The sequence below is a fragment of the Herpailurus yagouaroundi genome, unplaced genomic scaffold (genome assembly GCF_014898765.1).
Source record: "Herpailurus yagouaroundi ecotype Mexico unplaced genomic scaffold, PumYag 210, whole genome shotgun sequence".
NCBI classification, from domain to species: Eukaryota; Metazoa; Chordata; class Mammalia; order Carnivora; family Felidae; genus Herpailurus; species Herpailurus yagouaroundi.
Window position 1 is genome coordinate 19682750 of NW_024412441.1, and position 14659 is coordinate 19697408.

Genomic DNA, 14659 nt, shown 5'->3' on the forward strand with positions numbered 1-14659 from the left:
CCTGTACTCCTGTTCTTTCATAACTAAATAGACATTTTAAAAAGTTCCAGCAATGCAAAAAAAGAATGTTCCTGGGGAGAAGGGAGAGAAGAGGCAGAAGGTGGGGAAGGACGTGAAAATGTGTACTTTAGTAGCTTTATAGTAATACATATATTAATATAAAATGTTTTCTATTAATCCACTTCAGAATTTTTGTCCAGTTACATTAAGATATTGAAACAGGGGTTCAGTAAGGGTGGCTTGCTCACAGTCACAGGTGGTAAGTAATGGAACCAGGCCACTGAAATACCACAGAGCAGCCCAGTCCTGCTTCTGCCTCACTGCAGACTATTCCTGGCAGAGGGTGAAGGGAAGGGGATCAGATGAGTTTGGAATTATGCCAGTATCAGTGTGAAGAGAACTGGTGGGGTGCTGAGTGGACACTAACACACACAGGGACAAGCTTCCTGCGGGGATGCTACCGAAGAGGAAGTGTAGGAGTCATCTTTTAGACAGGTGCTTGCAAAGGAGATAGGAGGGTTTTAGGTTTCTGAGACTGAAGTCTTTTCCTCAAGAAGTTTATAGATAGAAGCATATTGTTTATCTCAGAGTTTGCCAGAAACTTCTGGAGAAGAATTCTTTTGACCTCCAGAGCTCACCATGACGGACTGCATATATAAAGGAAGTGCCTGCCTGGGTCAGGTCTAGGTAGGTGCAGAGATCACTGAGGATTCATTAGGCAAACAGGGCAGCCCCACCAGTGTGCAGGATGATGGTGGAATATCCAAGTGTGGCTGTCAATTCTCATAATGGTGAGAGTGAGTGAGCGAGTGAGTGAGTGTGTGTGTGTACGTGCTTATCTAGCAGCATCTACAATTTCAAAGTGGAAGCAAACAAACAAGAATCACCATCATATCTGAGTAACTTGGAGATACTCTACAGGTAGTATGTGGATTTAAATGCCTGGTTATTGGGAATGGAAAGTTAAATTTGGAGTATGGAGTTGATGCAATCTAAGCCCTGCACGTTCTCCCATGGCTTTGTGGCCTGCTTATCATAGTTTTGGTCATCTATACGTTCCTAGAACTCATCTCACAGGACAATTTCAGTGCAGGCCAGACCATGAGCATGGCGAAAGATGGTGATGGCCTGTTAATAACTCTCACCTTTGGTACAGTAAGTGGATACTGGGTTTAGTTACTTCCTACTTTGTTGGGTTTGCCAAATACCTTTTAAAGATTTTAACAAAATCCTTATGCTACCTCAACACAATGCTTTAGTGGAGACCCATTCATTTTCCACTGGCCTTGCTAGGTGTTTGATTATTATGAATGCAACTGGGGACTAAGTTGTGTGAGGTATAAATGTTACTTTGTTATTGTATAAAGACAAAATGAGAGTCACATAAATGTTTTGATGGTTTTGTTATAAATGCGACCTGTATTTCAAGAACCAAAATCTTAAATCTGGCTTTATGTTTCACTTAAACATCTTTTTCACTGAGACAAAATAGCAATATTTGAAGGTTAAAAATAGGTTTGTAATGGTTAAGAAAGAGTCTTATAATGGCACTTTGTAAACCAATTTTTTAACTTATCAGAAAGCTAGATTGATTCTGAATGTGTTACCATTAGTATTAGGATTTTCACCTCTCAAGAGACCACTGCTTTAGACTTTATATGTGAAAGTGCTTTCATATCTAACATGTTGTAATCTTACAACATACTCTTCCTTGAACTGCTTTGGACCTTTAAGAATGAAGTCCAAGTTGAAAGAAGTGGTACCCAGAGACACGATGAATTAACCTCCCCAGAGTGACATTGGGCTAACTTGCTCTTTTCTAGTGTGGAAAGGACTGTCTGGTGGCCTGGCATTTCTGGAACTGTCTGGTCTGCTTCTTAAAGATGGTCTTCTTTCACTCAGCACAACCTGTTGGCTGCAGATCTGGTCAGGATGGAACTGGCAAGTGCCAAGGGGCGCTGAATTACCACAAATGATTATGCTCCATGTAGAAACAACAGGCTAAGAGAGTCTCCTGAGAAAGGCTGTGCTATGAGATAACCAGCCCCACTTGGAGAAGATTTGGAAAAATACAAACAAAAAAAAACTTTCCAAGTGCATATCTGGACCAAACACCTGAATGACTGTAGGTAAATCCTTTACTAAATGAAACTACTCAAGCCTGGATATGAATGATAGCATATACTCCAAGGAGCATCCACTCTTGAATGGTTATACTTCTGAAGAAGCTATTTAAGATAAAAACCATTAAAGTCACAGGACAAAGGACTATTCCTCTGAGTTAAATAGCTGCATCCTCTGGAGGGAGAATTCCACTTCCTCTGCCAACCAGGAGCTCTGCCGGCAGCTGTATTTGAGAAGAACATGCCTATCAAGTCGTGATGCATGGCCTTTCTTCTGTTCTCCAAATAGAGAGTCTATTTTGTTGGTACTGATATCCGCCATTAACAAAACTTGGCTTAGTTTCAAAAATGTAGCTCCTCTATGAATTCTTGAACTTAACAAAGCAATGATTCTCTATTTTTGTGTTAATAGTATGTTTGCCCAAATTTAATGGATCACCTTTTCATTTTTATGTAATTTTCTCCTTTATTGCATTTCTGTTCAGGGCCTTCCAACTGAAATTAGTCACATCTTATGGTCCAGGTTGGTTGGGCACAACTAAACCTACATAAATCTCAGTTGGGTCCCCCACATGAGGTCTGAGAAAATATTTTAGGAGATAGGGTTGTGGGCCTTTGTACATCTGTGCTCAGTGACATTTAAATCAGCTGATAATTTCAATTTTGGAAACTACTGTTCATTAACATGAAACAAAAGCAATTACATTTTTGGATATCTCTACTTATGCTCATGATTTTCACAAATGTTTATGAAGAGTGGCATGATTTAAAAATACCATAAAATTGGCCATATTAAAGAAATTTTGCATTTGCTTCTGGTGACAATAAAATTTTATTTATAAAGTATGATTACTTAACTAAGTTTTAGGACTATTATATCAATAAAAACCTCCTGCCAACCATTTGAGTTTTCACTGACTAAGACAGAAGTTTCAAATACATGATTACTTCAAATACAGATGACAAAGACCTGACAGGAAGTAGTTATCCATGTGAGTTATTGCTGTTTCTATATTAAAAAGATACCAATTCATCAATATGACTAAATTGGATATTTAGCTTAGGGATAGCATTAATGCAAGACTAAACAGAAAAAAACCAAACTATTCTTCCTTTTCTTCTGTTTTGCTATTAAGTGTAATATATGCTTTTGTGTGTGTGTGTGTATGTGTGTGTACACGGAGGGCAGAATTTTTCCTGGCATTTAAAATTTACTTTAAATTTTTGTGGTTAAATTATCATAATGAATATTACTAATGTGTCTTGCACGATGTTTGGTGCTTAGTAGGCATTCAAGATTATTCTCAGAATGACTCTTATGTAAAAATTTTTTAGCTCTTGTTTGACTGCAAATAATATCTACAATACAGTTCATTTCTAATGTAGGAGAAACTTGATTTTGGAGCCTTGCCCCTCAAACCTGGTCCTGATTACTGCTTCAACTCCTGTTTATATAATTCCACACAAGTTTGGCAGGATTCAAGAGCACATACCAGGGTGTTGGCTTTTATGAATCTCCTGGGATGTGAATGTCAGGCTGACTGGATGAACTCTGGCCACAAATCCCAGACAAACACAATGACTGTATTTATTCAGACTTGGCCGCCTGAATGCAGATCGACTCTGTGGGTAATAAATTTTCACAGGCCAGGAGCTCCAGCATCAACTAAGCTGATCCTGAGAAGAAAAATGCACCCAGGGAAGTGGTGCTGGGCTGCACAAACCTCCTATGTTTTTATTCCACGTCTGCATATCATTTAGCTAATTCATTTGGTCACTGATAGACATGCACTGCCAATGGCTTCAGAGGTTCTTTTCAAAAACTCTGCTTTCTGTTATGCAATTGTCATATTGAAAAAGGAACAAAGGAAAAAATGAACAGCACCCATTACAACTGGCAATCTGCTTTTAATATGACACCCCAAACTGATGTCAGTTATTTTACCCAGTGGCCTCTACAGTAAAAAGCAGAGAACTGAGTAGGAATATTTCTGTGCTTCCCCATAAGAAACCAAAGGCAACAAATAGCAATGAGACCTGCAGTTCGGTGCACAGAGCAATTTCACCTATAATCTTGACATCTTGATGCAAGGAGGTTTTAGACTTATTCCGAGAGGACTGGGATTCTTTTTGAGAGACACGATTAGTACTCCATGCATTAAAAATAAAAAAAGAGTTGGCTTTTTAACTTGGAGATTTATGTTAACTACCTAGATATCTATTAAATTAATTGTGCTCTCCAAATATTGATTGGGGGATTAAAAGGTAACTTTTCTTCATTGTAAGAAGTAAATTATGCCACTAGGAAAATTTCCCTCTACAGATTACATCCAATGATCAGTGCCTGTAAAATTAAAATTGTCAGTTTGAGTGGATAAACCATGCTCATTTAAAGAAAAAAATGCAGTTACATAATTAAAATGAAAAGGCTGCCTGATACGTGTGGATAATGTAATTACTGGAAGCTGCAGGCACATATGCAGCCATTCAATCTGGATCCTGCTTCTTTACTTTCCCTAAGCTTATATATTTGTCATCTCTGAAACACTGTCTGCCACTGACACTCTCTCGGCTGCTCCTTGCTGAGAGTCTTAATCATATGTTCCTCTTCTTAAGCCTTAGCTATAATAATTTCATCTAGATATTTGCCGTGTCCAGCTTCCCAAGCTTACCTTAACTTGAGAGGCACAGCTCCGCTTTTTGCCAAATTGGGAGATATGGAATATAATTAATCTCTCCAAGTCTATTAAAAAAATTCCTTCAGTATTTAGTGACTTCAGGAATAATTTTGTCTTAAATCTTCTAATTTCTTTGTATTCTTACATGAAAACATTGGCCTTTGGAATTTTAAAACCAAGAGTTACAGAAAAGGGGATCAAACAAATTCCTACATGTATCAGTATCTTTCACTTGTCCAGACAAGCAAGAAAACTGATTCTCATATCATTTGTCTTAGTCCCAGTTCAAACCTTATCAAGTATGAAAATTATAGGAGCAAACATGAAACTATGCTTCTATTTTAATTATATCTCCAAATTTTCTAGGTAAACTCTGTCACAATCTCCGCTCTAGAGGTTACAGTCAAAATTCTGCTATCCCTGAAAGGGAAGGCTATAAGAGAAACCCATTCTTTTGGTTTCAGAGGATTCTGTTTGAGATAAATTTTGGATTGGAGTTAAGATATAGGAATAAGTAAGGGGAACCTGGGCTTGCTGGGTCCCTCCAACACAGCTATATCAACATCCAATCATTTTGAACACCTAGGAAATTGATCTGAGGATTAAGAGAACAATCTGCATAATTTGAGGGAGAGAACATGGCATTCTTCATGCTCACAGCCCGGGCTTGAACTCATGACCCTGAGATCAGGACCTGAGCTGAGATCAAGAGCTGGACGCTTAACTGACTGAGCCACCCGGGTGCCTTGACCTCTTCTTAATATAGCATTCTCTCAGGAGCAGGAAGAATAACAAGCTTTCTTAACACGCAAAAAAAACCTAGACAACATGACAAGATGGAGAAATTCTCCCTAAAAGAAAGATCAAGAAGAAACCAACCATAGCCATGGATTTTCTCAAAACATATATAAGCAATATATCTGAACAAGTCATAAGAATACTAGCCGGGCTTCAAAAAAGCATAGAAGATATCAAAGAAACCCTTGCTGCAGAGACAGATTCTGAAAATTTGTAACTTCAATATGGCTTGGTAGTAAGTACATTTAAGAAGTGGCTATAGATATTTCCATGGAGACTGGATGGACCTTTCCTCCTAAATAGGTAGATTGTTTTTGCAATAATCTACAGCCACCTTATGATCTTGGGTCTTATGTTTTTGTTCTTTTATGTCAATACCTTTGATTTTGCATAGAACTAATTTGAAAAATCATAGTGTTCAATACATGAAATAAAGGTAGAGCAAAAGTTATCTCTGATACGGGACAACAAAGAGCAGGAAATACTTTCAATTCAACTCAACATTGTACATTTATTCATGTAGTCATTCAGCAAGTATTTAGCACCTCTGCTGTGCCAGAACAGTCCCTGCCCCCAGGAAACTTCCAGTCTAATTGGTAGAGATAGATATTTTAAATTCTTTTTGAAAACTATTTATTTATTTATTTATTTATTTATTTATTTATTTATTGAGAAAGAGAGAGAGACAGAGCATGAGCAGGGGGAGGGGCACAGAGAAAGACACAAACAGAATCTGAAGCAGGTTCCAGGTTCTGAGCTGTCACCACAGAGCCTGACATGAGCTTTGAACTCACAAACCGTAAGATCATGACCTGAGCTGAAGTCGGATGCTTAACCTGAGCCACTCAGGTGCCCCGAGACATATACTTTAAAAAGTAAGATAAAACATAAGTAAAATTATGATGAGACCTAAGAAAAAAGGTTAGGATGATTGTGAGAAGGACTAACTGGGGAGGGGGAGGGTGGTCCAATTTAGATAATGGGGAGGCCCCTGAGAAAGTGAAAGTTATGTTGCAGTTCATCAGATAAAAAAAAAAAATGAGGGAGGAGAGGCCTCTGGAGGCCCTGAGGCAGGTGAGCGTGGCTTGTTGGAGGAGATGAAAGCAGGCTCATGTAGTTAACGTGCCATGAATGAGAACAGTGTGAAGTGAAGGGAAAGAAGAGGGGTGAACCACACTGTGTAGGGTAGTGTTAGTCATGCCATGGGCTCTGGATTTTATCTCAAGTGAAATGGGAAACGTATTTAAGACTTTAGAGCAGGTAATGAGTTGATCTGATTTATATTTTTCAAAGATTGCTGTGAGGAGGTTGTACTATAGAAAGGGAAGAATATAAATAGGCTAGTGTCTACTTGATTGGTTTAGACTAGCCAGGATGGAAGGAGGTGGAAAGACTAATATTTAATTTTGGAGGTTGAATTTATAGGCCTTAGAGACAAAATTAACATCTAAGTGAGGAACAGGGAGTTGTCGAGGATGAACCTGGTGTTTCTAGACTTGAATAACTGGGTGTATGGCAAGGCCGCTTTTAGAAATGGAAATAATCACAAGAAGAATATATTTGTGTGTGGGTGGATAAGGGATGGCAAAGACCAGAAGTCCAGTTGGGCACAAATTGAATTTAAAATGCTTGTGAGACATCCGAGTGGAAAAGTCAAGTAGGTCTACAGGTTAGAAGAGGGTCTGAGGTAAGGATATAACTTTAGAAATTGTAAGCATATAAAAAATGAAGGTCATGGGAATGGATGAGATCATCCAGAGAGACAGAGAAAGAAAGGAAGTAGAGAACAGAAATCATGAATAAAGGCTGAAAGATTCTACTATTTAAAATTGGGCAGAGGAGGAGCAGTCAGCAAAGGAGCCTAAGGAAAAACAGTCAAAAGGGCAGGAAACAAACCAGGAGTTTAGTATTTGACACCTCAAGAAAAGTGGGGTTATCAATAGTTTTCAATGTGGTAAGTCTTCTGGTAAGACAAGACACTGAACAGAGCCCAGTATGTTTGGTTCTGTGGAGGTCACTGTGACCAAGTTGTGTAGTTCTGGTGCAGAGGTGGTGCAGAAAGGAGTCAAAAGAAGAAGGCCCCAAGGCCTATCAGGAATATAGAAAATGAAATTCTTTATTAGCCACATATTATCCAACATATATCCAACATATTATCAGTTCTGTGATGGAGGATATTAAGGGAGAAAACCTCTAAAATGCTATCACCAATGAACTGTTAATAAGTTATACACACACACATACACACACACACACACACACACACACACACACAAAATATAATCCCTAGAAGAGCCACTAAAAAAGCAATACAAAGAGATACACTAAAAATACTATAGATAAATAAAGACAGAATTCTGGAGAATGTTCAAGAAACCTATAGGAAGTCAGTAAAAAGAAAATGGAAAGATGAAAACAGAAATAAAAGGAAAGTGACAGAAAAGGAAAAAATAAAGCAATAGACTTAAGCCATAATATACCAGTAATGCAAATGTTCTAAATACATCAATTAAAAGACAGAGATTGGCAAAATAAAAGATATGACAATAATACACTGTAAGAAACTCACTTCAAATACAACAACATAGGTGGGTTGAAGGTAAAAGAATGGAAAAAGTTATATTATGCAAACATTAATCAAAAGAATGCAGCAGTGGCTATATCAGTGTCAGATAAAGCAGACTTCCGAGCAAAGAAAAGAAAATTACTAGAGAGAGTGGAACATTACCTAATGATAAGAGGTCAATCTACGAAGAAGACATAGCAATCCTAAATGTTATGAACCAAATAACAGAGCTGTAAAATATGTGAAGCAAAAACTGATAGAATGGGAAGGGGCAATAGACAAATCCACAATTATAGTTGGAGATGTCAACACTCCTCTCCCAACAACTGATAAAGCAACTAGAGAGAAAGTCAGCAAGGATCTAGAAGAACTCCACAACAGCATCAACGAACAGGATCTAACTGACATTTATAGAACATTCCACCCAACAGCAGCAGCATACACATTCTTTCAAGTGCCCATAAAACATATACCAATGCAGACCATATCTTGGGCCATAGAAAATACTCAGTAAATTCACAAGAACTGAAATCATAGCAAATGTGTTCTTTGACCACAGTGGAACCAAACTAGAAATCAATAAAAGTAAGACTACAAGAAATCTCCAAACATTTGGAAATGAAAACAACCCACTTCTAAACAATTCATGCATCAAAGGGGAAGTCTCACTGAACTGAAGTGTTCAATTACATGCAACATGGTTGAGTCTCACAAACATAATGCTGAGTGAAAGAAGCCACAATGAAAATACAACATATCAAAATCTGTGGGATGCAGCAACAACGTGCTGAGAGGGAAATGTATAGTGTTAAATTCTCATATTATAAACGAGGAAGTCTCAAATCAGTAATCTAAGCTCCCTCAAGAAACTAGAAAAAGAAGAGCACAATGAACTCAAAACAACAGAAGGAGGGAAATAATGAAGACAAGATATCAATGAAACTGAAAACAGTAAAGTTGACAGCAAATATCAATAAAATGAAAAACTTTTTTTTGAAAAGATCAATGACATTGAAAAACTTCTAGCAAGACTGACAAAGACAAAAATAAGATAAGTATCAAGAATAAAATGGGATATCACTATAGACCCAGACATTAAAGGGACAATAAAAGAACTTTTTACATGTAAATGTGACAACTTAAATGACATGATAAACCAATTACTTAAAGAGCACATAGTGCCATAACCTACCCAATGTGAAGTAGTCCAAATAGCTCTTTAACTATTCAGAAAACAGAATTTTTAACTGTTAAAAATCTCCAGGCCCATGTGGTTTCACTGGAGAAATCTGACAAACATTTAAAGAAAAATTAGCATTACTTTTATATAATTTCTTCAGGAAAAAAAAAAAAACAAGTACAGGGAACACTATTCAATTCATTTTATAAGTCAGTACTGTCCTTATTTCAAAACCAGACAAAGACAATACAAAAATAGACACCTTCAGAACACTGCTCATGACCCTGAAAGAGAAACGTGGTGAGGATGAGGAGCAACTGCAATTCTCTTATACTCCTCATGGGAATGCCAACTGGTGAAACCACTTTGGAAGATGGTTTGGGATGATATAATTCATCTTGTGCACGCACATACGGCATGGCCCTGCATTTCTACTCTTGGGTGTAGACCTAACAAAAATGTTCCTATATGCTCACCAAAAGACCCGTACAAGAATGTTAACAACAGCACTATTTTAATAGCCTCAAATATCTTCATGCCCATCAGTAGTAGAATGGGTAAGTAAATTAGGCTATATGCAAATGAAGAAATATGAGTAATGAAAATGAACAAATTTCAAGTACACGCAACATGGATGAGTCTCACAAACATAATGCTGAGTGAAAGAAGCTAGAAACAACAGATTCCGTTGTTACAACGGATACAACGGATACAACGAATCTGTAGGTTTCCGTTGATATAAATTTCAAAATGAAGCAAAATTACCCTCTGGGTATTAGAAAAACAGAGGAGTGCTTATTCTTCTGGAGGGTGGTGACTGGACAGGGACATGGGAGACCTGAGAGGCTGGTCATGTCTGTATCTTGATCTGGGTGCTGAATACATGGGTTTGTGTGGTTTATGAATATTCATCACATTGTATTCTTAGATTATGTGTACTTTTCTCTATGTATGGTATATTCAATTGTAAGTTGACTAAAATGCAAAACACCAAAAGCTTAGTGGATCTGGTGATGTGAAGATAACAGGTAGAGCACAAGTCCTGAGGAAGCGGCAGGCTTTGGGGATCTAACACTAATTCCCACTTTACAAATGGTGACCCTGGAGCAGAGAACAGTTTAGGGGCTGGGCTGAGGCTGCAAAGCTACTGAATCACTAGCAGAGATTTGAACCCAGGGAGCAGGGCTGCTCAGTCCGGGCTTACTCACTAAACTAGCCTGTGTCTTCATTTTTGAGAACACAGAGGCAATGAGGATAAAGGAAGCATTAGATAGAGTACTCAAATGCATGTGAGTCTGAGGTGACTTTAGGAAGGGTAAACCGGCATTGCAAGTTGAAGGTCTTGTGGGTATCTCTTTGTCACAGCAAGTGACCAATATTCACAAGGACAAGCAGATATCATGTAAGAGAAGGCTAAGGAGGTTAGTATACTGCATTTATTGAGGCAGGGAAATGTACCATACATTTTTGAAAGATTTTGGGTTAAGGGACAAACTCTGATTACATCTCACAAGAGCATTTATGTTAAATGTTTAATTATCTCCCAATGCCAGAGAAATGCAGTGTGTGTATGCGTGTTGCATGTGTGCACAGGCTCTAGTCTTTAGGGGCACAATCATATTTTGGTCTTGGAGGAAAATAATACCATATCATTAGTCTTCTCTAAAGCATGGAAATTATGATTTTGTGATTAGGGCAGGCTATAATTATAGGCCAAAGCAAGATAACTTAATATAATTAGTGTTAGAGCAATCACTTAAACTACCACATACAAAACTGCTGTCTGGAGTCTTAATTACACTACTGTATAAAAATCATTCATTCTGCCAGCCGTTTTCACTGCAAACGAGAAAAAGTGTACACACACAGGCACCAAATATAAGAATAAATGATCTAACCTATATATTCACAATATAATACTATCAATGGCTACAGATTAGAAAGGAGTAGCTAATAAAGCAAAATGATTCAATGAAAACTTTCTACTGCCTTACAGAATGTGTCTGGTATATCCTTGATAAATAATTTTTTTAAAATCGAGTTTCCAGTGGAAATATTTCCTGGAAATAACTCTGGAAAATTCTTTCCAAATTAAGAAAGCTTGCTGAATGCAATACTCTGTGAATCCCTTTCTAATATAAAGTATACATAATCTACACATCTGATATTACTTAATCCACAATGTACCTATCTGAAACTCTCGCTGGGAAAAAAAAACATGATAAGATGAAATCATTAGGTAATAGTCACATAGATGAGGAACCAAAATTAGGAGTGAAGTCATTCTCAGTTCTGCCAAGATTGCCACGTTACAGATACCTGACTCTCCTGGTATGCACACTAGAAACAAGGTAGTCACTGTCTACAAAACCCAAACACTAGCAGCTCACCTTGCTCAATTAACCTTCCTTCACTTGGGGTTTTCTCCACTTGCCACTCTAGTTTCAATTCAAGTTCTACTTCACACCCAGGCCCCTCTTTGGTGCCTCACTTTCTTCTTCAAGGTGAGCAAACTCTGTGACCTCACAGCCACATTCTGCTTAGATGCTCTTCCTGGAAATGTTCTTTTGAATTTTATTTCACCTCTGCACACTCTCTTTGTACATTATTTCCATTTGCATGGTTAGACAGCTGAATCACCCGTATAGCACACCATGACACCTTCATAAAAATTCACTATTTCAAGATCAATTGCACCCAGTCTTAAATCACATGTAAAAATAACCTCTGAAAAAAACTCTCTGGATTGTTTTTATACCTACCACATTTGTCCAAATTTAACAAAATACCACATGGATAATAAGAAGGAAACAGAAGTGTAGGAAAATCTATCTTTTGTGTTTTAAAGCTTACTTTAAAAAATACAAACATTTCCTGAAACGCAGAAGTGAAAGTAGTGAATGTTACGTGGATATTTTTCCACCTTAACTGACTGATCAGAAGAGTATTTATAAACCCCTGACTGATGTCTCGAGCTGGTAAATCAACACCAGGGAAGAACATTTTAAGCACATTTATCATCTAAGACAAACAGCCTATTCAGAGCATGATTATTTTTTATTCATCATTGAAGTTCACCTCCACATTTGCTTCTTCTCAATGTTCATAATATCTGTATAAGGTTTCTCAATATTTAATATTACAGCTTGCCTATTGCATGCTGATGAGGTTAGGTCACACGCTTGATCTCTAGAAGACCTGTTAGCTTTGCCAAAAAAATAAATGAAAAAGAAAATGACAAAAGGGCCTATTTTATACTGAAGTCTAATGCTAGTTAGCTTCATCGTAAGTACCCATTGTTGGTTTCAATGACATAAAAATCACAGTATCACAGTTTTAAGGGAAATTGAGGCTAAGATAGTTGAATGGACTGGCCCAATGGCATGGAAGCTCATAATTATCAGAAGGCACCCACCATCCTTGAGCACCACAATTTAGAGTGTGTATGACTCAGTTAATACCCACCGAGTTAGCAATGCTGTGTCACATTCAAAAGACAGTAACATAAAAGAAAATCTTACCTGTTCATTCTCCTCTTCATCACTACTTAGCTTAAGGTCATCTTCTAGCATTCTGAAAAAAGGAACAAAGAGGTATAGATACTTAGCAAATTCAAAATAATTCAGTACCAAAATATCTTTATTAGAGTAATGATTTAACCATAAGTCTGTTTCCTGATTAATTAAAAAAAAAAAACAACCCTTTTTTTTAAGCTTTTTCTTCTGATGTACTTAGAAAATAACAAACTGCCCCATCATGAAAATTAACCCTCTTAACAGTCCTTAATAGGGTAAGATGGGTTGTTTCAAGAATATGAGGTTTTAAACAAACAGAATCAAATACACCTTTTGGTTGTGAAGTTTTAATTCCATAGTATTTGTTCAGTGTTTACCATGTGACAGGTGCTATGCTATGTCTCCATTTACTATTCAAGGTAAACAATGAGAGAGCAAGTAGAACTCTTCCGACAGCAATAACACAACAAACTAGAGCTGTGAGCATTGGCTGCTTAGATCTTCCACCGGCCAAGGATCTGGAGAAGACATCTGCCTGAAGATCCTGCCGGATGAGGAAAACTCAACAGGAGAGAACTTTCTAGAAAAGCCTCTGTGAAGGCAACTAACTCCCCAGTGCTCCCTGGTGTCTCAGATTTGCCATGGCGGAGGCAGTGGGGAAGTATACTTTTGGGTCTGTAAGAGTTAAAAGTAAAAACATACAAACAAAAAAAATCAAACCCTATTATTTCTGATGATGATAAAATTGTATTCTTAGTACCATTGCTGAACTGTTTATAGAATAATAGTTTTCAGATTAATTCATTTCAAAAGAAATCTCAGAAGGACATTCTATAACACAAATGAAAGCAGAGCTGTTCTGTGGGGGGTGGGGAAGGGTCCATTTGTGATAGATCCTGGGGCTCCAGGAATCAGTCTGAAGGCCACTGAACCCATATACTTGACAGGCCTCATTGTTCTCCTTGAAGTCACCTTCCAAAGACTCTACCCTAAAATGTGCCTCATTTCTTTAAAGGCCAATTGTGGGCCCATCATCAGTATATTCCTCTGAATATTTTTTGTAAGTAATTTCAGTGACCTTTGGGGTGAACTTGGGGTAAAGATTTGCTGGGGCAGTGCGTGGACCTAGTTTTGTCCCAACCGGCCATGTGTTTGGAGAAAATCACTTAACTCCCTTACCCTTGGTCCCATTTTCTGATTTGTAAAATGACAGGTTATGCTGGGCAATCTCTAAGGCCCAATCCTGATTAAGATTCCATGAGTATAGAGAATAAAATTACCCCTTACTTTGTAAAGTAGAAAAACTCTTCTATTTGTCATAGAGTGAGACTGAGACTTTCAGTCTCTGAAAACTGAGAAATTTCTAAGCAATTTTTGGTGTACCATTTAAACCATAACTATTAGGACACCAGATCTGCTTTTTCACAGGCTATGGCTATTCTACCAATATGGAGAAGTATCACTCTTTTATTATTTCAACCACAGGCAAACCAAGAAAACATCAGCAAAGACTGCAGAGCTCCATCCACAACTGCCCTTTATATCCGCCTGGCTGCCATTCATTTCCTTTGACCTTATAAACTCCTACCCTTGGCTTCAAAGAGAAGAGACGTGGTGGTAATTTATTAGAGCACTGTTTAGGAAGAATGTAGGAAGGGGACTGTGTTTTCTTTGTCCTTGAGTATCCAGTGACTAGCACAGTGATGGCACACAATACAATACCAGCTTGCTGGCTGGGCTGGGGCACCTTCTCCACGATTATTTTCCTACCAAAAGGCACAAATGCCTTTCTGATGAAA

The 14659-nt window shown here is 37.8% G+C and overlaps 1 protein-coding gene across 1 annotated transcript in view; it reads right to left on the reverse strand.

Moving 5' to 3' along the window:
• AFF3 (ALF transcription elongation factor 3) overlaps positions 1-14659 on the reverse strand; it is a 451465-nt gene that overhangs the window by 111150 nt on the left and 325656 nt on the right. The window contains exon 10 of the mRNA XM_040453633.1: positions 12867-12918. Within this exon, the coding sequence (XP_040309567.1) occupies positions 12867-12918 (52 nt within the window). The remainder of the gene's footprint in view (positions 1-12866; positions 12919-14659) is intronic.